Source organism: Cokeromyces recurvatus (genome assembly GCF_025118155.1).
Source record: "Cokeromyces recurvatus strain NRRL 2243 chromosome Unknown BX663scaffold_11, whole genome shotgun sequence".
NCBI classification, from domain to species: domain Eukaryota; kingdom Fungi; phylum Mucoromycota; class Mucoromycetes; order Mucorales; family Mucoraceae; genus Cokeromyces; species Cokeromyces recurvatus.
Window position 1 is genome coordinate 316,113 of NW_026251397.1, and position 24,873 is coordinate 340,985.

The following is a 24,873-nucleotide window of genomic DNA, read 5'->3' on the forward strand; positions in this document are numbered from 1 at the left end:
TATATTCGTAAACATATTGCATCTTATAATAATAATAAACATCATGTCCATTTCTAAATCATTGATTCAATTCGAAAATAATGAATCCTACATAAAGTAAGTCGCGTGTATTTTTATTTTATTTTATTTTTTTTTTAGTTATTATTATTCTAGATGGAAAAACTAATAATGAATAGAAATTTGCTCGATTTGATTATAAATTCATTAGAACAAAGTTCACAGGACATGAAAACAGAAGAAATATTAGAACTTGGAGAAGGAATGGAGATTGTAACGAGACCTTGGGCACTTGTGTTCCTAAAAGATGATAAGCTACTTCAGACAGAACTTTTAAAGAGAATTAATCAAGAAGGATATCTATCCGAGGAGCGGAAATGGCTGGATTTAATTCAAGTTTGGTAAAACAACAAAAAAATAAATAACATTTATTATATTTAACATGAAACAATTATTAGCCGAATAGATACAATACATCAAATTAGAGCTGTCTTATGTGCTTTACATATGAATATGGAGGAGATCAAATATCAACAGCAAAAGACTAGTATTTTAGATTGGATGAGATATGAAAAAGATAATCAGCCACCTAGCCTGATTATTGTAGTTGATTTATTAGATCTTTTAGTTCATGAAGACAAATTACAAAATAATACGATTCTGCGTTACATGACTATCAAGTAAAGTATATAATACATGTATACAATTGTATAAAAAAAGTAGATCACACAAAAATGACTAATTTCCACCTTTTTTGGGAAAAATTACAGTTATAACGAATTAAATCAATCGTTAGCAAACCTTGTGGAATCGTGTACATTTGAAAGTACAATTGGTAAAACATATTGGGAAAATAAACTTGGAATTAAGACAAATCTATCAACTGAATTAGTCATATCAGATAAAGCATTTTTACCTCCTTTAAAAGTAAATGATCACAGAGACAGATTTCAACAAGACATAATTGAGAAATTGTATGGAATTTTGAACTTTTATTTAGATAATTTATATATTTAACGCCGACAACAAGTCATCTTCGGATCGGTTATTTAATAAGCTCCTCTTTATCGTCCAATTAAATTTAATCTAGACTATAAAAAGAATTTAACAAGGGAAGCAAAAAATAAATGGCTGAAACCATAGGTCTCAATTTTTTTTTTTTTTTTTCCTCGTATATATAAAACATGATAGAAAATATTTTTATTTTTTTAATTTTATTTATTTTTTTTTTCTTTTAATATTATTTATTTATTATATATAATGTCATCATCAAATATGGATATGATTAACCTTGATTCTGTAGATGAATGGTTAGAAAATGATCTTCGTCAATTAGGTATTATATTACCTCCTAGTGCTATTGAAGATAAGCCCCCTACATTGGCTACTCCTTCTATTGACACTGTTAGTCTTACCAAGACTATGATTAATACTCCTGTCCAATCTATTATGGCCTCTCCTCCAATTTCTGAATGTACACCACGTATGGATCCACTATTAGATTTGTCAACTCCTAATATAAAATATGAACCTCTTTCTCCTTTGGAAACTCCTAAGCCTGATTCACAAGATTTAAACAAGCCACAACCTCAAGTAGATGTTCAATCATTTATCAAGGCCCTTACAATTCTAGGTACAATGCAACAATTACAAGCACAACACCAACAGCAACCACAGTCACAGTCACAGTCACAGTCACAAGTGCAAACACCACCATCACAAATACAAACACAAACACAACAAAACATAAATCATACAAATAATAAAGTCAATCATTTGAAGCGTGATAGAAATAGCAATAATAATTTGACAGATGAACAAAAAATTCAAGATTTAATTGCATTAAAGCGACAAAGAAATACAGATGCTGCGAGAAGATCACGTCTACGTAAGGCTATGAAGATGGAATCCCTAGAGAAACGTGTTATGGATTTAGAAGCTGAAAATGAACGATTGAAATTACGTACAGCAATAGCAGAAAGTGAACGTGCTAATATCGAAGCTAAAGAAAAAAGTAGTAGAGTCCGAATCTTAGAACTTGAACGACAACTTGCTGATACTCACAAAGCCTTAATACGATACAGTCAAAAAGAATCAACATCAATGACAGTGTAGCAAAGAGAAAAAAAAAAGGTTTTATATGGAAGTTTCTTCTTGGACTTTCCCCCTTCCCTTTTCCCCTCTCCCCCTTTCATTCCTCCTTCTCCAACCATTACATTATATAGTTTATTATATTTTTTTTGTGTTGATATTTGAACAATAACAATACTCTAATCCTATAAACTTGCTATACAAAAAAACTTTAAGAAGGATCAAGAATTTATTTTCTTGCCTTCTTAAAAAAAACTACACCCTTAAAAAAAGCGTGTGTCCATGTCTTAATAGTGTCGAAAAAAAATGTCTTTTTTTTCATGGCTCTTTTTATAGATTGGTCTTCTCGCTAACCTTCTTGTTTTATCGATAGATTTACTAACTTTTTGTATTTTTTTTTTAATGAATAGGTAAAGTTGTTGTTTTTTATTTGTTATCTTTTTGTTTTATTGAAAAGAGAAAAAAAAAGTCTTCTTCGTATTTTTTCTTTTATTTTCATGGATTGAAAATAAGTACAACCAAAGCAACAGGATATTACTTTTAAGTGACAATCTTTCCCTCTCGTGGCCCTTTCTTCTCGACTTTATCTTTGTTTTATACTAATGCGTTTTCTTTTTATATAGCATATCTTTTAGGTCCTCAGCGAAAAAACAAAACAAAACATGATCATTGGAAATCACTGAATGTTTTATTATTTTCTTTCCTTTGCAACTTTCAGTTTTTAGTCAGCTCTTTTATGATGGTATCAAATTAGAAATTATTTGTCTTCTCGAGGTTTTGAATATGTATAGAAAAGAAAGAAAAAAACGTATGATAAAAAATTTTTGAGCATCTAAATTTCATTTACACCACGCGTATTGAACCTAAAATTAAGCTTCAATTTCTGACAAAATAACTATAATTGTAAGCTGTCATTTACAACAAAAGATAATCAATTAGTTTATTCTTTTTTTTTATTTTTTTTTTTTTTTACCTATGACTTGAATATCTATTTTTTCTTCTTTTTTCCTCGCACGATGAAATGGATAATCCTTGTTTAATTTAATATAATCGCAGACTATGTATATTTTACTTACTGCTCCTCCTTCCTATCTGTAACAGCCAAGCAATAATTTTTAAAGTCCGGATACAAATTTGTAATTAAAAAGGGGGGAGAGAGATTAAGCTTATATCATTTTTGATTTTCTATCGTTATCAATCTGACACTGTAAATTTATAATCTTACCGAAACCCTCAATGGTTTTTTTTTTCTATGAGTTTGAAATTTAATTAGAACAACGACTTTCTATATTTCATGACAGGAAAAAAAAAAAAAAAAAAAAAAAAAAAGGAAGAAAGAAAGAAAGAAAAGAAAAGAAAAGAAAGAAAGAAAGAATGAATGAATGAATGAATGAATAAAGTACATTTTACCAGGAACGCATCAAGTTTTAAAAGGAGCCTCTTCAGTTCTTTTATTGTTTAAAAAAATATATACAAATATATACTTGTTTAAGCACTAAAATCTTGCTAATAATGCTTCTTCTTTTTTTTTCATACCTACTCTAAGTTTGATTGTATTATTATATTTCAAACATATAAACACGAAAATAAAGTTTTAAAGGGACAAACAGAATAATAATAATTCAACATAATAAAAGAGTATAATTAAAAAACATTTGGTTCTGCTGTAATACATTTGAATACTCCTTTCAAGTTGCTTCTTAGACACACATATTAAAAAAAAAAGAAATTCATTCTTATTATAATAGACTAGTTAACATTTATATGCAATCATAGCGAACATCATATCTGTCTTCTATAACATGAATCAAAATGGATCAAAAAATAGAGTCCTATTTTTTTTTTCTTTTTTTCTTTTTCTTTTTCTTTTTCTTTTTTTTTCTTTTTGCTGCTAGATCAAATATTATTTTGTTTTGTATGCCAAGAGTGAATTTATCTTTCTTCTTCTGATAAACAAAACTCTCGGTCTATTTGCTTGACTATTTTTTTTTTTTTCATTTTAGCGTAGCTGAATGTCAGAAATATTATTTACTGAAGTAGTTTTATTCCATTTTTATTTTTCAGACAGCGCTAATAGGATTAAGTAACACGTCAAAGTACATTGATACAGGATTTAATATTCAAAATTTATAAGCTTCGTTCATTGTGAGTCGTGTATACGTTTAAATTTATCTGGTGACTAAAATTATTGATTATTTGATACTTTACCATAAATCAAGAACAATGTAGCACAAGGAGACCTTTTTAAAGAAAAAAAAAATAGAATAAAAATAACCAAGAGTATATAAGGAGAAATGTAATAAAAAAGAAACAGGTATAGTTCGGGTTAATAATAGTCATTCGATTGACAATTATGGTTATTTACATCTAACTGAAAAAAAAATCATTCTTTGGTAACACATAATATAGGTCTCTGCTTTGTATCAAGAAATCAAATGCTATTTTGGTAAACTGTACTAGCCATTTACAAGTTCCAAGTTCGAGAACGGTTTTTTGGTACGAGCATTACTATCTGTTTTAATCTAGGCTATATGTTGAGCTTTAATCTATGGATCATATACCACAACGTTGAATAAAATAAATTAATTCTAGACCTTAGTTAGGAAGATTTATCTAGTATTCATTATATTTCTTCAGGGGTAAAATATATCTAATATTAAAATTTCACAGAGAACGTCTTGAAAGTACAAAATAATTTTGTATAACTGTTCTGTATTTCACAACAATTTATTTTCCAAGTATTATAAGTTTATAATAGTTTTTTTTTATTGAAGAAAGAAGCGAGTTTGTGGAAGTGTACAATGTTCACAATTGTTTAAGGAAAAGAAAAAAACGAGTGTATAGTATATATAAATGATGAACAAATGGGGTAGAGAATATGGATACATAATATAAATATGAGGTCAACTCATAATATATTAACTATACAAATGGGGTTAAGGAAGATTGAGGGAGAATGATACAAAAAGGAATGGAATGATAATATTGTTTTTTTTTTATTATAGAAACTGGTAAGCAAATTGGTGATATTTGCTTAATAAACATACCAATCGACCTTGAGAATACCAGTATCATAGTCCCCAATCTCACCAAAAGCAGCAGGAGAAAGATCAATATGTGTTCTATCGCAAGATTCGCAAGCATCCTTTACAGTGACTGTGACACTTTTACCATTGGCTTTATTAACAACCTTGACCTTTTTGTTACAGTATGAACTCTTCTTACTATAACTACCATAAAGAGAACCACTCTACACATAAAAGAAAAAAAAAGGTTTTTAGTTTTCAAAAAGAAAGAAAAAAAAAGTATTATAATAAAGATTTACTTACAAGGGCAGCAATGTAATCATCATTATCATTCCAGTCACCACAGGCACCTTGATTAGGTGTAAAGAAGGTAGCCTTGCCACTGTAATGTTCGGAACTATCACTTGATGAAGATCCCGATTTCTTTGTAGTTGTCTTCTTAGTTGTCTTCTTAGTTGTCTTTTTAGTAGTCTTCTTAGTAGTAGTTGTCTTCTTGGTGGTCTTCTTGGTCTTCTTTTTTCCTTTTTTATTTTTGCTTCTTTTTGTTGTTGTAGGAGCGTCCTTATTACATTTAATTTCCTTGATATATTGAAAGGGAACATAAACTTCAGTATTCTTTTTGGATCCCTTGTATTCATCGGGTACGTTATACCATGAAGCAGTGATGTGACATTCATTACCAGAATGAACCTTATCATTAGTGCCCTTGAAATGAAGGTTTTTCTTGGAATTCAAGACGATTTGAGTAGTGACATCATTAGAAGAAGCTTTTGTAGTAGGTTTACAGTCTTTGTTACCAATATCAATACGACCACGGATTCTAAGATGACTGTTGGAGACTTTCAATTGAGCCTTTTTAACTGATAAATTACAATGCTTATCAGCTAGAGTATGACCCAATATGGCCAAAAGAACAACAAGAATAAAAGTTTGAGAGATTTGCATTATGTATGTATTTTTTTTACAAATCAATAATAATAATAAAAAAAACGAAAGGAATAGGTATTCTTAAATATATATAAAATATATAGAATACAGAAAATGAAGATCAGAAAAAAAATAAAGTGTCTAAAGTGTTAATGATAAAAGAAAAAAAAAAGAAAGGAAAAGTAGGATCTATGGACTTTTATATTAATATGCTTGATTAACACAATTACCTTTCTTTCTTTTTTTTTTTCTATTTTGTTTAACAATATACATGTCATACAAATAAATAAAAAAGGCGTTAATTTATCTCTACGTTACACATATAAAATCAAGGGCACCATTATATAAAAAAAACATGTATTTATAAATCGTACAAATTTGAAAGAGAGCTGGATGATATACACGACTTATAAATTGATTTTGTATAAATAAGTCAATATGAAGCAACCCTCTTATATTATGGAATAAAAAGGAAAAAGACAAATCATGGTAACTTAGACTTCCATTTGGATAATAATGTATGATATGTAACACATGTTTGCCATTTATATTTTCTGTAATATGACAGTAATTAATGAGAATAGAATTTTCTACATATTCATTCAATTATATTAAGGCTACACTAAGAATTATAAGAACCATATATGTATTTATCAAATTATCTTTATTAAGAGTCAAGGAATATATTCCAGTAATTATTCTTTGTTACAGTCAAACCTATGGAATTTGGCGTTTTCTCAAAAATGAACGTCAAGAGTTTAAATTGTTTTTGTCTACTTTAGTTAAAACAATTGTCGGGAACTAGCTAACTAAAATTGGCTGGAAGATTGTGCCTAATTGTCGCACATCTTCTATACCTGGTTTTGTTCCTCTCTCTTTCTAATAAAATATAACATAATGATGAATACCTTTTTTTTATGAAGATGGACAGGAAAACATTTTTAATGAAGAAGGAGAAAAAATTTACGATCTGATGGAGGATGTTTTAACACATGTCGATGATCCCAACATAGTTCTTGAAATAATAACTAGCCGACAAACTTACTTGAGCATCAAGCGCCCCGAAAAAATTGCTGAAGAGCCCTCAGTTAAAAAGCAGTCGAAACCTAGTAAGTTGAAGCCATCAATGAAGTTATACAACAATTACAGCGCACACAGCGTATGATTTTGATCCTGAACCAAAATTTGTGTCTAATAACCCAAATAATATTCAAGTTCTTTTTTTTTTTTTTAAGAAAAATTTAATTATTTATTATATTTTTTTTTATACACTAAAGCATCTATGTAAATTGACCCAAGATAGTTTCTTTTAGTTTATGAAGATCGGTCATTAAGGAAACTTAAATTCATTTATGTTTTTGACAATCTCTCTATAATAGCGTAAATAGAAAAGTAAGTAAGCCATTTTCTCTTAAAAAAAAAGAAACAATAGTTTCCTCTAAGTTTATAACTTTAAAGATTCGTTTGCCATCTTTTTACATGCCTCATCAGCTTCTTTATGCAAATGAGGTTGTTTTAGTGGAACATAAATTTTAGTACAATAAACAATTTTTATTTTTTCTTTTCATGTCTTTCTTTCTATATTTCTTCCCCCTACTATTATCTCAATGATCCTTTACGAAACTTATTAACAGATCTGATTATATGTATACAATAATTACTTGGAATTGAAAAAAAAAAAAAACCCTTTTATTAATGTAAGGATGAACTTTAAACGCATTACAAATGCAATTTTAAAGATCAGTAAGCATTCCATTAAGTTTTTTGTGATGTTGAAAGTGGGGCCAAACAACTTTGAACTTGTTTTTGTAGCCAAAAGTTTTACCAGATCAACACATTCGACAATGTCCGGTATATCGTATATAGTGATTTTTTGGAATTCATTTCCTTTTGAATTGCTTGTTACAATTAACACACCATAGTCGTCAATTTAGTGATATTTCATTTCCTCAATTACTGCAAGAAAGCTTACTTTGTTATTTTATTTATGCTTTAAATAGCACTCGACTGTGCCTACAAATCAAGCATTCTTAACACGACTAGCAATGTAATGTTGAAACTAGAATTATTTTGGTAAAACTTTTTTCTTTCTTTTTTTATCTTTTATTTGTATTAACATCAAACAGAACAATATTGCCTGCTCTAGTATAAATATTTTTGCTTTTACGATCGAAAACTGACGAATATTGCTTTGAATCTTTCTAGGCTTTTACCGCTATTCCAACCTGTAAATTGTCCAGTTCCACACCATTGTTGCCTGTAGTTCTTATATAGGAGTGTTTTAAAGCTCTAATAACTTTAGTATTTGCAATACCACAACAAGACAAATCAGCCAAAGATCCACTCGAAAGTGTATCTTGTATAAAAGGTTCCCATAATTGAGGGTAATGAAAGATGTCTGAAGGATGGGTCCAGAATGAATCAAGGGAGTATGTCGGATTGGGAACTAAGCTTTGGGTAAGATTATGGACATGATAAGAGTTATACCCCACTTGATTTCTGATGACATTTGAAGCATTAGTGTTGATTTTGCTTTTAGACTTGATCAAGTTACTATATTTTTTTATAGTTCTTTCCAAGTTGCGACAAGAATATGCTTTTAATGGGCCAGCTTTGTTGATTATATGTTGTAAATGGCAGAGGTAATGGTTATTGACAGTGACTACTCTTACGTTGATCCTTCCTAGGGTGATTTATCTTTTTAAAAATATGTGCCACAGGTTAAAGAGTCTAATTATAAGAAATTATGTTAATCATCGTAGTTCTTTAGACATTTTAGTACTACATATACCTATTCATTTTGTTCAAGTCAGCCATGGAAATTGACTATTGCAAAACAATTGAGCATACGTACACCAAGCTAATGATTGCATCTCTTGTTTCTTTATGTTTTAGATGTTAGATGATGAGTGTAGGAATGATGTAAAGCAGTAAGTCATGCCAATCAACAGCACGACCATGACCTTTTGCACATTGCCAGGTACCTTCAAAAGACAAAGGTATATGAACTCTTGATTCATTGACGTAATTGTCAATGACTTTGAAGAATTTTTTGGGACGTAAGTAAAAGCTGTTTAAATCAAAAGTGTATTCTGAGGTATCTAACACTTTGAAACGTGCATTTTCTACAGATGAAATCAGATCATAACAGAGACGACTGACATTACGAATCAAGTGCATCTTGTCACAAAGAAAAAAGGTTGATCCATTGAATGTGGGCAGAGAGCTGATTAGCGCAGGAACTCCTTGCATTCCATTAGACTATTTATCGTGTGTGCTGTAAGTATGTTGTATTTTTTTTTTGTAGACAATAAATAAACACAGCATGTTGTGTATATAATGACGTATTACATAATATTTTATAATATACAAATCAGAGTCATGAAGAACAGAATGATATTATGATTATTAGTTATACGCTTTATGCATACAATATTATTTGATTTCAGTTTATATAAGACATTCTTGCGATGAGAAAAATAATATTATAATAAATACTAACTCTACGAAATAATGATAAGAAAAACATAGTCTAAGGAGTTATTAATGATAAAGATATATGAATTATAGATTATACTTATTAGTTATATATACACATTATTATTATAATATTGTCTTATATACTAATTTATAAATATAATTATATACTATCTATACACTATACAATATAATGACATTCATTCAAGCATTATAGTAAGGAATGAATATAATACAAAGCATCTTCCCTATATCATTCACAAGTATGAACAAACGAGATTTCATTATTTGGCTTCAAAAAAAATAACCGGCTAGATCAAGCACTAATAATGTAATATTTATTAGAGTTAACTGAGATTAATTCTCAGTCAGGGCAAAGACTAGAGCTCAAACACAATAACTTTAATTATTCTATGGGAAAATATTCTTCTTTCAAGATATCTCCACTCTGTTCCTGTCACGAAATAACCCGTTCTCCTACAAGATATAAATATGGATTCATTTTGCACTCATCTTGGAGAAATTCAGTTTTTTATTTTTAATTTTTATTGATAATAAAAGTTTTATACAAAGTTTTCACAGATTTATTCTGTCTTATTCTTTTGTTATCTTTATCTTATCAACAAAAGGTATCAATTTTATGAGAAACACTAGAAGAAGACCAAACACTGCTTTTAACTTATGTGGTTTCACCAAAAACCTCAACTTCAGTTAAACCAATAACTATAGAGAGCTAATTATATAAAATCGATAATGGCTGACGCAGGGATCAGCACAAAGGACTGTAGTACTCATTCGGTCAGGTCAGTTTCAAGTACATGGGCAGTCGAATTGGGCCACAGTATTCAAGAAGTTAAAAAACATGCACATTGGAGTTTGAATTCCACATAGCAAGCCTCAAGTACAGTTATAAACGATTTAATTTTTTGTCTGGAGAGCATATATCGCATTACAAGTTGGAGTCGAGTCAAATGGGATTGGTTAAGAAACAATAAGTAATAAAGAGTTTTTTTGACTAATCAGAATTTAGGAAACTTTTTATCGACAACCTTGTCGGTTTTGTGATGGAACGTAAAATTTAAAAGAGAAAGAAAAGAGAAAGAAAAAGAAGAGAGAAAGGGAACAAAAGGAAGTATAGTTTGAGACTGTTTTTATTCAATTAAAAATAAAGAATAAGAATTGAAAGTTAAAGGAAAGTTTTTCATGTCTACACAACTGCTTGTATTTATATTAATGTATCCTGAATCAAGGAAATAAAAATAACCGTCAAAGAACATGAGTCATGAAACAGTGTTAGTATTCAGATATATACATCTTATTGATTCAAGAGACTGATCTATGGATTATCTATTAAGTGTTATAATGATCTGATTAAGGTTTTAAATTGTCTAATTTAAGTATATATTCCTGATATCTTTTATGTTTTATTTTATTGGATCAAAGACGACTTTGTTTTGACAGCAAAAAGTTAAAGAAAGAGAAAAAGACAAAAGACAAGTCTGTGAAAACTTCGTGTAGTTTTTATTTAGAAGAATAATACAAAAATTGTACCAGGAAAAATTATGTGAAAAAGTAAAGGGTTATTTATATGTTTTTGCAAGGTAAGTGATATTAATAGAACTATGATTTGGATAAGCAAATATTGCTATAATAAAGCATTAGTCATAAATATTTTCTCCGAATAATTCTGCCTACAATAAGATCTATTTTTATTCTTTTCTGCCTGAGCTGTCGCTGTTACTAAAAATATTAAATTATTGTTTCTGGGGTAAGCGACGCGTCAATATTAATTCACAGTGAATATGTCAGCTATAGCAATACCAATTATTTATATGCTACTATTATTATTATCCTATAAGATATTATTACATAACAACATTTATCTTTATAGCTATCTATATATAATATGTATGACTTATAAATAATTATGTAATTGAATATAACAGTCATAATCCTATTGAATTATTATTATTACATAATATAATGTATATAATTATTTTTAATGCTCGAATACTCAAACAATGACTATTATCAAAACTGAGAGTAGAATGAATATTATGCTGTGAAGCGCGATATATTAGTTTTATTTGAATAACCTCTTTATTATATAATAAATGATGGTTTATTTCTATTAACTTAATTATAAAGGCTACTACAATCACAACAGACTTGAATCCTTTGTCAAGGTTATAAAAATAAATATTTAAAAATGATACGATGTCTTATATTTGATACATCTAGACAATTGGATGTCAATAAGTTTTATATTATTTACAAGATGTTATGTACAGAGTTTTATTTCATATTCAGGCTTATAGTTTATCCTTTATTATGTAATTCATCTACTACAATATTACTTTCGATAATATCCAGAGCTTATTCTATAAAACAGACAACCTTGTCGGATAAAAAAAGTATTTTTGACCAATCAGCACCTAGAAAACTTTTTATCGACAACCTTGTCGATGTTTTTTTTTTCTGTATATTTATAATCAAAATGTCTGGTGTTAGTTTCATAGGTATTCCGCTGTGTTGATAACTGCTTGTTAATGTAGTAATTCATTTTTCTTTTTTTTTCTCTTATCCTAGATCAAGCTCTTTTACAATTCGTAATTCCTTATAATCATCGACCCGGCACTGATTTAATGACCAAACTAGCACTTCAAAACTCAAGAATTATGAACTTAATACTCACAGCGCTTATTGGTGAAAATGCAATTGATCATTACATTTGTAGTCCATGTGAATGGATTGATGGCCGTCGAGCGGACGTTCTATATACACCAGTTACTTCACCAACAGATGCTTTCTCCCCCTGTAATAATTGAAATACAGAATGTTGTAGATAAACAGTTCATCCGTCGCCTTATTAAATATTGTGGGCATATCATAGATAAATATCAAGTTGAACCAATTGCTTTAACAATATGTATCAATTCAACAAGGAGAGAAATAACTAAAAAACTCACCGAAACAGACAAAGCGCCGTTCATGAAAAGGCTACCAAGCGATGAATAGGCTCAGGCTCATTACTTTATTGATGAAACAACTATTGCATCTTCCCGTCAAACGCCTTTACTACTACTTTGAGTTCAAAAGATGAGAAAAGAGAAAAAAGTAAAGACAAGTCTGTGAAAAATTCGTATAGTTTATTGAAGAAAAAATAATACAAAAATTGTCCAAGAAGAAAATAATACGGAAAAATGACGAGGGCTATTTATATGTTTTGCAAGGTAAGTGATATCAATAGGAGTGTGATTTAGATGAGTAAATGTTGTGGTTCAGGTAGGTTTAAGGGATTAAATAAAAGAAATAAAATAGAAAGAAAACAAGACAGAAGAAGTACGTTGAGACTTGTCAATAAGTTTTATTAAAAGCTAATTCAATACAAGTATTGTTATTAGTTATAAATTATACAAAATAATGTAAGAGTATTTATATATTTTGTGGATAAGGATGATGAGTAATAAGAAGATAAAAATATAACAAATTGTATTTGATAATATAATTATAGAAGGATTACTAAGAGTTATAATTATAGATTCATGTCTTTAGTATATATTTATTTTTATAACTAATACGTGTATTCTGAGTAGAATCAATTATTACGCGTATTTGTATTATTCTTAGTTTACCCCAGTTTAACTTGTATAAAGTTATTTTTATAAATTTATATTCAGCAGAACAATAATAGAAGAAAGTATATTTTTAGATGTAGGACTTTTTATTAATTAATTATTTTTCTATACAAGGGTAAATATACTAAATATGTTTATAGACAGAATTATTATACAAATGCACTATGTATTCTATTATGACTATTTATCTTATTGAATTAAGTTATAAATCTTACAACCATGACAGTAAATACTGCTATAATAAAGCCCTTATGCACAAATATTGTCCTAAATAATTTTGCATGCAGTATACATATTTCTACCTGAGCTTTTGCTGTTATTAAAGATATACCTGATTATTGTTTCTGGGGTAAGCAACGCGTTAATATTAATTCACAGTGAATATTCCCGCCACAACAATACCAACTATTTATAAACTACTATTATTATCATCCTATAAGATGTTATTACATAACAATATTTAATATTATAGATGCGTATATATAGTATGTATGACTTGTATAAATAATTATATAATTGAATATAATAGTCATAAACCTATTGAATTCTTATTATTATTACATAATGCAAAGTATATAATTATTTTTAATGCTCGAATACCCTAACAATGACTATTATTAAAACTGAATGTAGAATAAATATTATGCTGTGAAGTATAATACACTAGTTTTATTTGAATAACCTATTTGTTACGTAATAAATGGTAGTTTATTTCTATTAACTTAGTTGTAAATACGACTACAGTCATAACAACATTTATTTTTCTAATTCCGACATTTATTTTTGTCTTTCCGCCATTTATTTTTGAGAAAACGCTAAATTCTATAAGTTTGACTGTCCTCTATCTGTTTACAGTATAACGTCATAAGAAGGGGAAAGGAAGTCAAACTTTAAGTGCTGCCGGGTTTTGTTTCTTTTGGTTGCTATCATTTTATTCATAACTATTCTTTCTGTTTTTTTGTATTAAAAAAGATTAAATTATTACTTGATTGTGGTTGAGTAGGTATATCAACAGTCCAAACTCCACCCAGGTTATGATTTACTTCATGTTCGAGAATTTTTTCCAGTAATTATGGGATAACGGCTGTATAAAATTTCTATTGTAGTAAAAGATGAAAAAAAAAAACTGGTAAAAAACCTAAACAGGTTTGGGACACGAAATATAGAAGCAGTTACCTTAAATTTAAAGAGAGGAGATGTAATAAGCATTTTAAAACAAGCGATATTAGATAGCTTTAACGGAATAATAATGGTGGAGTAAGGTGTAGCCACAAAGTAATTATCGTATTTTTTTTAATTGGTAAACGTAACCTTTTGATCCTACTTTCAAAGACAAACACTTTAATACACATAAAATCATATAACCTTTCATTCAAAAGCAATTACCGATCACATCCATTGCCAGAATGGTATTGAAGGATGGCCCATACTCTGCTTGAAGGTTGTTGATTATTGCTGTATTTACACGAAGGTTCTTTGATTGTTGTTTAATCTTTAAATCAGTGCTGACTTTCATTCGCTTCCATTCATTCGAACAAAGTTCCACGTTCTTGTTGTCTTCATACTTTAATATCAGATCGATTTTTCTTGAGTACGATGGGGAAACATCATCAACATTGAAGAGGCGTTTATTCACCTCGATTAGTTTCCCGCAGCTTTCACAGGCGGTCTCTCCACTAAGAGAACGGTTAAAATATGATGAGATAAACTATTTTTTTTTCATTTCAATATATGTGTGTACTTACTCTGCTAATTTGATCTCACAACCATTGAATAGAACGTCTAATTGTTGTGGTTTCGGTAAGTTAAATAATTAAAATATAAATAAAAGAAATAAAATAAAGATAAAACAGGCAAAAGAAGTACGTTGAGACTTATCAATAAGTTTTATTAAGAATTAAGTTCAACATAAGTAGTGTTATTATTATGTTATACGATATAAGTATTAATAATGTAAGAGTATTTATATATTTTGTGAATAAGGATGATGAGTAATAAGAAGATAAAAATATAACAAATAGTATTGGATAATATAATTATAGATATAGATATAGATTCATGTCTTTTGTATATATTCATTTTTATAACTAATACGTGTATTCTGAGTAGAATCAATTATTACGCGTATTTGTATTATTCTTAGTTTACCCCAGTTTAACTTGTATAAAGTTATTTTTATAAATTTATATTCAGCAGTGTTATAGAACAAGCTCTGGATATAATCATGAGTAATATTATAATAGATGAATTACATAATACAGGATAAAATATAAGCCTGAATATGAAATAAAACTCTGTATATAACATCTTGTAAATAATATAAAACTTATTGACATCCAATTGTCTAGATGTATCAATTATAAGACATCGTATCATTTCTAAATATTTATTTTTATAACCTTGATAAAGGATTCAGGTCGTCTCTGATCCAATAAAATAAAACATAAAAGATATCAGGAACATATACTCAGATTAAACAATAAATTTTTTATTTAAAACTTGATCAGATCATTATAACACCCAATAGATAATCCATAGATCAGTCTCTTGAATCAACAAGACGTATATACGAATACTAACACTGTTTCATGACTCATGTTCTTTGACGGTTATTTCTATTTCTTTGATTCAGGATTCATTAATATAAATACAAGCAGTTGTTTAGACACAAAATAATCTTTAACTTCTTTCTTTAGCTTTTTTTTTAACTTTATTTATTGAATAAAAAACAGTCTCAAACTATACTTCCTTTTGTTCCCTTTCTCTCTTTTTATTTTGTCTTTTATCTTTTATTTACCTTCCATCACACCTAGAAATAATGATTTATTACATTTTATATTTTTAGCAACAATGACAGCATGGCGACTCAAGGAATAAAGATAAAAACATATCCTATTGTATGCAGAATTATTCGGAGATAAAATTAGTGCTTAAAGGCTTTGTCATAGCAGCATTCACTTGTCTAAATCACATTTTTATTAATATTATTATGATTGTAGTAGCCTTTATAATCAAGTTAATAGAAATAAACCATCATTTATTACATAATAAAGAGGTTATTCAAATAAAACTAATATATCGCGCTTCACAGCATAATATTCATTCTACTCTCAGTTTTGATAATAGTCATTGTTGTCATGGTTGTAAGATTTATAATTTAATTCAATAAGATAAATAGTCATAATAGAATACATAGTGCATTTGTATAATAATTCTCTCTATAAACATATTTAGTATATTTACCATTGTATAGAAAAATAATTAATTAATAAAAAGTCCTACATCTAAAAATATACTTTCTTTCTTCTATTATTGTTCTGCTGAATATAAATTTATAAAAATAACTTTATACAAGTTAAACTGGGGTAAACTAAGAATAATACAAATACGCGTAATAATTGATTCTACTCAGAATACACGTATTAGTTATAAAAATGAATATATACAAAAGACATGAATCTATATCTATATCTATAATTATATTATCCAATACTATTTGTTATATTTTTATCTTCTTATTACTCATTATCCTTATCCACAAAATATATAAATACTCTTACATTATTTTGTATAACATATAACTAAGAACAATACTTGTATTGAATTAACTTTTAATAAACTTATTGACAAGTCTCAACGTACTTCTTCTGTTTTATTTTCTTTATTTTTATTTCTTTGACTTCTATTTTAATTATCTAAACTTACCTAAACCACAACACTAACGCGTTCATTACACAATAGTATTGAAAATGTTGAAGACTACTCAGAAGATAATAGTGAGTTGACAGCATACCGACACTGTGCAAAGCTCTTGGATTGTCTTTTTTGTGGAACAAAACTGAAAATACTAGAGTATGTTGAAGTTTTGCATATGTGTTAAGTACAATGCTAACTGATTATAAATCTGTTAAAATTCTAGTGTGAGCCTGGTTGTTTGGCCGCAAAAGAGCAGATGATCGTAAACCATTCTTTGTTTCCTTTTTCAGGAGAAAATGTCTTCTCAACTTGCGCCATAAGAAAAATTGATGCGATCGTTGTGATGAACTTGAATATGGAAAGAGTTGAATTATCAACGAATGAGTGGAAGAAAAGCAATGCAAGCTCTGCCACGGCCACAAAGCAGCAATCTAAAAATTTGCGAACAAATTTGTCGATGTTGAACCAATTGAATCGAAAATACAACATAAAAACGAAGACTGTAGTGGTTATGGATTTTATTGGTAAGTGTTTACTAAAACGTTCAAGTATATTATAGGCTTTAACAATAATGACAATTTTGACAAATAGGTAATGTCGGCTACATGTATAGCTTAGAAGAAAAAGAAGGATTATATGTTGCAAATTTGATCGAAGAACTTTCCCTCCCCACAAGCAAGGAAGCGATTAAACATGTCTCAGAGACTATCAATGCACTTTTTAAGTTTAAGGTAAGGTAATTTCAATAATTCTTTAGCTCTGTTGATTAAGAAGAAAATAATATAAAAGAAAAAATATAAGAAACGATAAAAGTCTGTGAAAACTTTGTTTAATTCTTTTATTTCAAAAAAGCTGTCTCTTTAAAATTATACAAAATGGATCCTTATTTATATCTTCTGGAAACGGGTAAAATTTCTTGATTTAATATTATAAAACCATAGACATATCCAATAGATAATTATGAATCTTGTTTAACCTTGATAATGAAGAACCTGACTGATCAATTAATCTCAGCTGTCAGTTATGTTCCAAATGCTAATCTGATTCAAATAATTAGTTACCAATGGTATCTCAAATTAAACTAAATAATAATTTTTTTTTTTTTTTTTTTAGAACTTCAGAATGATCTCGAATTGATACAATATTGTTTCTTTATTGAAACACATATCTCTATCATCTTCTAATCAACTCCTCAAGTTTCTATTCTATATAACTCTTTAGAGATTGTTTATAATTGTGCATAACCATACTGAAGATAGTGCTTCTTATAGGTAATTAATTTTCAATATTAAGTATTTTATATATTGATCAGCAACTATTCTTCTTTCATGTTTAAGACATCTATTACATAACATCTCTGTAATTTTATAGTTTCATTCTAACACAAGTGTGTCTCATATACTAAAGTAGATTAGTATCGTGTACATGAAGTGCACCACTAATATATGATAACATCATCCCTCTTTGATAATGATTGAATATCTATACTATATTTTGTAATACATCATCATATATACAACAAGCTCGTAAAATTCGTTATCTCCCAACTTCAAAGAATCACTTGGAAAAACTGGTTACCGAAGTTACAGAAAGTTTTACAGTGAGATTACCAGCGTCGAGATTGAAAGGTATTACTAGATCGAGAGTACATCATGAGGAGGCTCCCTGTAAAGTCCCTCGTGTTATGTTCTCGCCAAAGGCAAAAAAAAGAAAATTGAATCAACATACCCATTAAAAATACTATAAATATACAATTTTTCCAAGAGTGCAAAATGGAATTCATTAAAGTGTTTACTTTTTTCTTTTAATATTGTTGAGACTTTTGAGAATTACAGACGTTTTTTGTTAGTATTTTCCCTTTGCACCTCAGACTACCTAATGTTTGTTTCTCTCTATATATTTCATACTTGTGGCCCTTTAGAAAAAACGATTGTAGTATTGAGCGCCAATAACTGAATTTGAGACTCTACTGAAGAAGCTCCGAACTTCAAGTCGAGATATAGCTATACATAGCTGTATTTACCTGTCTTGTATTGATCTTCTGTATCCGATGCAGGAAATAGAGAGAAGTTTTGAAGGCTAATCTTCAGAGAAGAATATTTTTTATTATAAAAAACGAGCCAATTTAATGGAACATTATTTTACGTGAATTCTTCTTTGCTGACATAGCTTAGTAGCACCTGTTGGCCAATTGTTGTTACATTAGAAATGGCTTAAGATATGAACAAAGTGTTGTATTATCGGTAATATCAAATTAGTCTTTCTCTTCAACTAAATTAATAATACTGCAAATATCCTGTTGAACCAGTGTCTTTTCTTGATAATTTTTAAGTAGCACTGATATAGCGTCTACTTTTGATAGGCTCTAATTATTCCCCTCTATGTATTTAGAAAATGATTTAGTAAAACAATATGGTAAGTTAACTGCCAAATTTAAATACTTGGCATAGACAAATAATCCTTGGCCAAAATAACAAAAAGAATTGAGCTTGTGACATTTGTTTTTAGTTTCTGTCCAATTATTTTTACGGAAATGACTATTATTTTTGTGAAAACGCCAATTTCCATAGGTTCGACTGTATTAAAAAGGAAAATAAAGCGTGACTCAGAGAGCATGTATCACGTTGGAAGTCGGAGTTGACAAGGAAAGATACTCTGGTAGTAAAAGAGGAGTTAACATTGAACCACAATAGTTTCTGTGAATTTTATTGATTGTATTTATAACATTATTTAACTACTATGCCGATACAGGTAAAAGAAAAAAAGATACACCAGAGGAGAAAAAAGCCAAAGCGGATGCCAGAAAAAATAGAAGTACAGAACAGGCGACTTCATCATTTGGGCCTGTTTGCAAGTCCTGTGACCAACCCGGTCATACTACTTCTGCCCCTCGTTTATGTCCCAACCATGATTACACTATCAAAGAGAGATTACAGATGACTTTCCCTACTTCTTATCAATTATATACCATATCCCTGACGCTTAAATCATTCATCAGGCAAGATGAAGGGAATCCGAACAAAATATTAGGATATCAAGAGAGAATAATTACAGTCTTCATTTTTACGAGAGGTTGTTTATAAAGCACAGCTTCTAGTTATTTATTATATATAAAATAATGCAAACAACAATGTCAAGTATCTCTCAAATGATATATTTGAAAAGAAACTTCTGGTACAGAGCTTGTAGATTAATTTATGGAAATATCAAAATCGGCGAACTACAAAGCCTCTATCCAAGACCCCCTGGCATTCAAGCAGCCTATAATCATTTGCAAGAGTTAGACAATGTCAATCTTTCTGTTGAAAAACAAGGTCTAGTAGGGTATGGCCAAATTGTTTCGTCTGCTTGTGATACTGTAGCTACTGCCTACAACAACTTCTACGTTGAAAACTATGAAACGTATATCGGAAACTTTTTTATATACAGACTGAAGCACGAGTATATTGGAAATATTAATAAGAACACTAGTTTATATAACTATTACACTTATGTCTTTTATTTATAAGGATCTTAAAATGCCAATCGCAAATAAGGTTGTATACGATTATGTCTTGTATGAAGTCTTAAAGAACGACACAAGGTCAGATATGTCAGAAGATTTTACTACACAATATGGCCTTAATAGGCACTAAATCTACAAGCATTTTTAAACAATATCATTCAGCCAGTTAGGAACAGAGTACATCGGCTCCCACTTTAAAGAGAAGAAGTGACCGAAAACCAGTTCATTGTTCTTATCGATAATGAGTTATATTCTCCAATCCTACGAGCAGATCAATATACAATTGCAGGAGAATGTACAGCCAGCACAAGCAGAAGAGCCATTAGAACAATCAACAGAGCAAGCACCAGCTTAAACGATCGACTTAGTCCATCCTCAGACACAAACGCGACAACCTCAGAGGCCTCGCCTGCTTTTTCTTTCTCCAAATCCTAGTCTTAAATGACGATTCATAAAGATTGATGGTCAAAATTTGTCAACTCTTTTCTCTGATACACAGCTCCAAAAAGAAGAAACGAAACAAATTTCGCATACAGTACACGTTGCTTTTTCAATTCTTTTGGTTTTACCAAGCTGAAAATCAGAAAGTAAGTTTTTTTTTTTTTTTTTTTTTTTTTTTTTTTTTTTTTTTTTTAAAAAAAAAAAAAAAGAACTAAGTCCATCATAAAGTGCTTACTAAAAGTCTTTGAAAAGAAATTTAAGTAACTATCAACTGTTTTTTTTCTCTTTCTTACATTCCTATTGCTTATATTGATCCAAAAGTATTTTAATGACTATAAGTGATAATTCTTTATATTAATTAAGTTACACCAAAGTATTATTAGTCTATTTTTTTTTATGTAGATGTTATAGCGTTGATCATGTGATCTTTTATATTGTGACTCTAACATCTATATCTATATGCTCACCAATGTAAGTTATTGATATATTAATAAATCAATTAGGATTTTACGTAGATAAAACTAAGCAGTGTATACATATATGTAATGATATGGAAGTAAATAAGAAAATTACATATGTATTTTTGAATAGGGAAAAAAAAATACATTACCAAATAAAAATAGAAATGCTAGTAACCAGTAGATCATCTTCTCTATCTGAAATGACCTTTATTTTTTCTTTTATCAAGATCATTTGCAAATAACTCACAAATGTTAAAGACGTTATATGGTATAATATATAATTTAGATCATATTTCGACACTATCTGTTACTGTTTTTTTTTGTTTTTTTTTAAAAAAAAAAAGATAATTTAACGCATTTAAAGTGAGGTGTTTATTGTATTATATTCGTGTATTTGTGTGTGTGTGTGTGTGTGTATATTTGTGTTTGTGTGTACATGTATATATATATATAGGGGGAGAGATGAGCAAAATTGCTCAGTAAATATTTCATATATTTACTCTTTTAGGCGACAGTTACAGTATTAACATTATCTTCTAGAGACAATCCAGCTGTCTTTTCATTCAAAAAATTTTCATTTTCCATACGTTCACGTTCTCTTTCTGTTTCTTCACGGTCATATTGTGAGAAATCAATAGCATCACCTTCATCATCATTATCCTCTGCAAGGGCAGGATTAAATTCAAACAAGTCTCTGCCAGACATGCCCTGGGATCTGCCTGTCTTGAGTTTAGTTTCCTTAGCTTTACGGGCAGCAGTTTCTTCAGCTTCCTTCTTTTGAATACGATTTTTCTTCCATTCTTTGAAACTTTCAAGAGTCACAGGAGTAAGATTTGGTCCAAGTTTATGACGCTAAAGTAATTATATAGATTATCAGATATAGATATACTAATAGCTTATCTATCATTTACCTCACTTTCCAAAAATTCTTCAAGTGAAATTTCTTCCTTTTCTTCAGCCTTTGCGGCCTTGGATTTAAGAACAAAACCAGGAGGAAGAGCATGTCTGTATTTACAGCTTGAGCCACCATTAGGGCATTCCCAAAACCAACCATATTTACTAGTTTCAATAGCTTCCAAGAAGTACTTACAAACAATATCGGTAGGTGGTTGTTTTCCTGATTTACTTTTAACGACTTCTTCAAGTTTTTGTTGATCCCATTTATCCATTGTATCTTTATATAAAACAAAAAAAAACATGTCAGATTCATATTTGAATTAATGAAAATAACAAACGTAGTTTTTACCATTAACTCTATCATCAGTATACAAATCTTTCTTCTCCACTTTACGACCTATATTCAAATCGTGAGAGAATTTACACTTGGCACCTCTTTCACAGTGTCCAGCCTTGAAGTATTGACAAAGAACAGTCTTGGGATCAACACCAAATGGCACCTTTTGAGGTGCTTGGACAGGTTTAAAGAGTTCAGCAAATTCTTCTCTTTTCTTTTGCTCAAGTGCTTTCTTTTCGGCAGCAGTTGTTTTAGTTTTAGCCTAAATGAAAAAAAACAAACAAGCAAACAACGAATTTAAGCTAAATCTGAATAAACAAAAAAAAAAAAAAAAAAAAAAAAAAAAAAAAAAAAAAAAAAAAAATACAATCGTGCAACAGCACTTACAGCATTATTTTTGGCCTGATTACTGATTTGCTGAATGTAACGTTGAACCTTGGCAGATTTATTCTTATTTTTCATACCAAAGGTCTTATCTTCAACGGCCTTCTCCTTTTTCTTTTTATCGTTCTTAGTTTGTTGCTTTTTTGGTGGCATTTGCTTCTGATGGATGACTTTTCGAAATTTCTTACAAAAATGAAAATTTATTAGTAGAAAAAAATTTAGCAGTAAGCTGTTACTGCGGAGAAAAAAAAAAAAGGCTGATGGGTGACTGGTATTTCAATCACGTATAATATTATTGGCTAGTTTATATCCTCTCTCTCTTTTTTTTTATATATATATGTATTTAATCATATACAAGCAAATGCTCTTTTCAAAGACCCACAGTGTATTCTTTGTTTATTCGTATTTCCAATATGATTATAATGAAAAAATTAAAATATAGTTTGACGTTATTTAAATGGTATCAGTAAGGAAGAAATAGCTTTTTATACCACTTTAATTTATTTGTGTCTCTTTGTATGTATTACATAAAATGATCTTATTTTTCAATTTTCTCATAAGCACATTGTATTTTGTAGTATAAAATATGAGGATCAAATTTGAAATATTCAAAGAGTAACGGCTTGTTGAGAAACCTATATGATGTCTAAATATTTATTGAAAACTGAAGATAAAATCTATATCTGTTTTTGAGATGTTCAGACTATATAGATTAATGATGCATGGCAAGTGCATATTTTTTAAGATTTTTGAGTTTCATATTATGCAGTCTTGTTTAATATTTTAAGGGGGGAAAAGGAAAGAGTGTTTAATATATGTGGGAGAGAGGGAGGATTTGGTATTTAGGAATTGATTATGTGGTTAAACAAATGGAAACTGTTTTCGTACCAATGATTCTTTTTGCTCTACTGCAGCACGAGCAATGATGGCTTCGATCTCTGACGCCCTTTCCGCTATTTTGATACGATTTTGTTCCAAGTTAAAATAATGTCTTAGTAATAATGTACTAGAAAGGATTATGCCTCCTAATGTTATCATGACTATAAGCATATAAATATTAGAATAATAAATAACACTGTCAAGATTATCTAAAGTATGGATCAGCACAATACGAACGATAAATTCACTAATAAGAGCCATAGAGCAAATAGCAGTTAATGTCCTGAAGAAGCATCGAAAACCATCAAACCAGTTCCAAAACAAATCCCAATGTTCACAAATGATATCAGCATTTATAATGAAGCTATTACAAGAGATAGCAACTTGACGTGCAACATAAAACATAAAAGGTCGAAGAATATGCTGCTTTGATATTGATGACGATCGTTCAAGTATGATGAGTGGCCATTTTAAGGGGAATAGAGTTAAGAATAACATAAACCCCATAGCCAGTGTCATAGCGGATTCCCTCAATAAATAAAGTCTAGGATCAGATTGAATAGAGGCAAGAAGAGCAGATACAATAAAGCCAATAAGCATCAAAATACCCATCATATCTACTTTACGTTCCCAAATGCCTTTTACAATAACTGCAATCGCATTAGGTATACCTGCTAACAACAAAGACAAAAGGAGAGAACAGAAATTTCTTATAATATAATACAGTACGATTGGTAGAACGAGCTCAAAAAGCAAATGGAGAGTTATGTTAAAAAATGCTTTTAGAATTGTACGTCTATTTGGGATAGAGGGCTTAACAAAAGTAGGAACTCGTTTGACTTTATTCTTAATATCATTTCTAATATCTGATAATAAAGGGGTTGTTACTGTTGGTATATGATAATTACTGCCACTGATACTACTAATATTCATCAAGAAGATATATTATAAAAGAAGAAAATACAAATATACAAGAAAATAAATAAATAAAAGTTTTCATGACTATTATACTCATAAAAAACGTCACAAGCTGCTTTGTTTTCTTTTATACTGCAGTATGGGTACAAATGTGTCACTTAAAGCTGCAGTAGTAAGTAGTAGGAGGAACCCTGTATAT

General features: G+C 29.2%; 11 protein-coding genes across 11 annotated transcripts; 7 read left to right on the top strand and 4 right to left on the bottom strand.

Annotated features, from left to right (window-relative positions):
• The first annotated feature begins 27 nt into the window (after nucleotides 1-27).
• On the top strand, nucleotides 28-1,172 carry BX663DRAFT_507938 (uncharacterized protein). Its single transcript, XM_051527414.1, has 3 exons — nucleotides 28-96; nucleotides 177-398; nucleotides 456-1,172. The coding sequence occupies exons 1-3, from the start codon at nucleotides 44-46 to the stop codon at nucleotides 679-681; spliced, it is 501 nt and encodes a 166-aa protein (XP_051383218.1). The 5' UTR covers nucleotides 28-43; the 3' UTR covers nucleotides 682-1,172.
• A 274-nt stretch (nucleotides 1,173-1,446) lies between these two features.
• On the top strand, nucleotides 1,447-2,112 carry BX663DRAFT_434144 (uncharacterized protein; the record flags this gene model as incomplete). The annotated part of the gene is made up of 2 exons (XM_051523049.1): nucleotides 1,447-1,679; nucleotides 1,788-2,112. 2 exons carry the CDS (start codon nucleotides 1,447-1,449, stop codon nucleotides 2,110-2,112), a joined length of 558 nt encoding a protein of 185 aa, XP_051383219.1.
• An 845-nt stretch (nucleotides 2,113-2,957) lies between these two features.
• Nucleotides 2,958-6,059, bottom strand: BX663DRAFT_485970 (uncharacterized protein; the record flags this gene model as incomplete). The annotated part of the gene is made up of 7 exons (XM_051524646.1): nucleotides 2,958-2,983; nucleotides 3,062-3,119; nucleotides 3,314-3,373; nucleotides 3,499-3,536; nucleotides 4,297-4,328; nucleotides 5,136-5,338; nucleotides 5,418-6,059. The coding sequence occupies 7 exons, from the start codon at nucleotides 6,057-6,059 to the stop codon at nucleotides 2,958-2,960; spliced, it is 1,059 nt and encodes a 352-aa protein (XP_051383220.1).
• Nucleotides 6,060-6,530: 471 nt separating this feature from the next.
• Nucleotides 6,531-7,522, top strand: BX663DRAFT_507945 (uncharacterized protein). The gene is made up of 3 exons (XM_051527415.1): nucleotides 6,531-6,559; nucleotides 6,603-6,608; nucleotides 6,973-7,522. Exons 2-3 carry the CDS (start codon nucleotides 6,603-6,605, stop codon nucleotides 7,204-7,206), a joined length of 240 nt encoding a protein of 79 aa, XP_051383221.1. The 5' UTR covers nucleotides 6,531-6,559; the 3' UTR covers nucleotides 7,207-7,522.
• Nucleotides 7,523-8,407: 885 nt separating this feature from the next.
• Nucleotides 8,408-8,734, bottom strand: BX663DRAFT_418871 (uncharacterized protein; the record flags this gene model as incomplete). The annotated part of the gene is made up of 1 exon (XM_051522378.1): nucleotides 8,408-8,734. A coding segment is annotated over one exon (327 nt), but the record flags the coding sequence as incomplete, so codon positions are not given.
• A 3,010-nt stretch (nucleotides 8,735-11,744) lies between these two features.
• On the top strand, nucleotides 11,745-12,142 carry BX663DRAFT_45173 (uncharacterized protein). The gene has a single exon (XM_051523764.1). The coding sequence runs from the start codon at nucleotides 11,797-11,799 to the stop codon at nucleotides 12,052-12,054; it is 258 nt and encodes an 85-aa protein (XP_051383223.1). The 5' UTR covers nucleotides 11,745-11,796; the 3' UTR covers nucleotides 12,055-12,142.
• BX663DRAFT_507950 (uncharacterized protein) lies at nucleotides 11,984-12,910 on the top strand. The gene has a single exon (XM_051527416.1). It carries the CDS (start codon nucleotides 12,231-12,233, stop codon nucleotides 12,534-12,536), a length of 306 nt encoding a protein of 101 aa, XP_051383224.1. The 5' UTR covers nucleotides 11,984-12,230; the 3' UTR covers nucleotides 12,537-12,910.
• A 3,988-nt stretch (nucleotides 12,911-16,898) lies between these two features.
• Nucleotides 16,899-17,411, top strand: BX663DRAFT_433721 (uncharacterized protein; the record flags this gene model as incomplete). Its single annotated transcript, XM_051523012.1, has 2 exons — nucleotides 16,899-17,012; nucleotides 17,076-17,411. Coding segments are annotated over 2 exons (450 nt in total), but the record flags the coding sequence as incomplete, so codon positions are not given.
• A 2,571-nt stretch (nucleotides 17,412-19,982) lies between these two features.
• Nucleotides 19,983-21,428, top strand: BX663DRAFT_542733 (uncharacterized protein; the record flags this gene model as incomplete). Its single annotated transcript, XM_051530824.1, has 4 exons — nucleotides 19,983-20,254; nucleotides 20,867-20,944; nucleotides 21,051-21,058; nucleotides 21,173-21,428. 4 exons carry the CDS (start codon nucleotides 19,983-19,985, stop codon nucleotides 21,271-21,273), a joined length of 459 nt encoding a protein of 152 aa, XP_051383226.1. The 3' UTR covers nucleotides 21,274-21,428.
• Nucleotides 21,429-21,612: 184 nt separating this feature from the next.
• BX663DRAFT_507964 (uncharacterized protein) lies at nucleotides 21,613-23,072 on the bottom strand. Its single transcript, XM_051527417.1, has 4 exons — nucleotides 22,881-23,072; nucleotides 22,506-22,755; nucleotides 22,171-22,433; nucleotides 21,613-22,111 (listed from the first exon to the last, which is right to left on the bottom strand). The coding sequence occupies exons 1-4, from the start codon at nucleotides 23,028-23,030 to the stop codon at nucleotides 21,764-21,766; spliced, it is 1,011 nt and encodes a 336-aa protein (XP_051383227.1). The 5' UTR covers nucleotides 23,031-23,072; the 3' UTR covers nucleotides 21,613-21,763.
• Nucleotides 23,073-23,370: 298 nt separating this feature from the next.
• On the bottom strand, nucleotides 23,371-24,707 carry BX663DRAFT_507966 (uncharacterized protein). Its single transcript, XM_051527418.1, has one exon. It carries the CDS (start codon nucleotides 24,687-24,689, stop codon nucleotides 23,739-23,741), a length of 951 nt encoding a protein of 316 aa, XP_051383228.1. The 5' UTR covers nucleotides 24,690-24,707; the 3' UTR covers nucleotides 23,371-23,738.
• Between the last annotated feature and the right edge of the window lie 166 nt (nucleotides 24,708-24,873).

What these genes read in the sequence shown, in the direction of transcription:
- BX663DRAFT_507966 (XM_051527418.1), bottom strand. Translation starts at nt 24,689, where the DNA reads ATGAATATTAGTAGTATCAGTGGCAGTAATTATCATATACCAACAGTA.
- BX663DRAFT_507950 (XM_051527416.1), top strand. Translation starts at nt 12,231, where the DNA reads ATGCAATTGATCATTACATTTGTAGTCCATGTGAATGGATTGATGGCC.
- BX663DRAFT_507964 (XM_051527417.1), bottom strand. Translation starts at nt 23,030, where the DNA reads ATGCCACCAAAAAAGCAACAAACTAAGAACGATAAAAAGAAAAAGGAG. An exon ending in TACTGATGATAGAGTTAATG is followed by an intron (nt 22,434 to 22,505) that starts GTAAAAACTACG and finishes TTTTATATAAAG; the next exon opens with ATACAATGGATAAATGGGAT. An exon ending in AAGAATTTTTGGAAAGTGAG is followed by an intron (nt 22,112 to 22,170) that starts GTAAATGATAGA and finishes TAATTACTTTAG; the next exon opens with CGTCATAAACTTGGACCAAA.
- BX663DRAFT_45173 (XM_051523764.1), top strand. Translation starts at nt 11,797, where the DNA reads ATGTTATGTACAGAGTTTTATTTCATATTCAGGCTTATAGTTTATCCT.
- BX663DRAFT_507938 (XM_051527414.1), top strand. Translation starts at nt 44, where the DNA reads ATGTCCATTTCTAAATCATTGATTCAATTCGAAAATAATGAATCCTAC. An exon ending in AATAATGAATCCTACATAAA is followed by an intron (nt 97 to 176) that starts GTAAGTCGCGTG and finishes AATAATGAATAG; the next exon opens with AAATTTGCTCGATTTGATTA. An exon ending in CTGGATTTAATTCAAGTTTG is followed by an intron (nt 399 to 455) that starts GTAAAACAACAA and finishes AACAATTATTAG; the next exon opens with CCGAATAGATACAATACATC.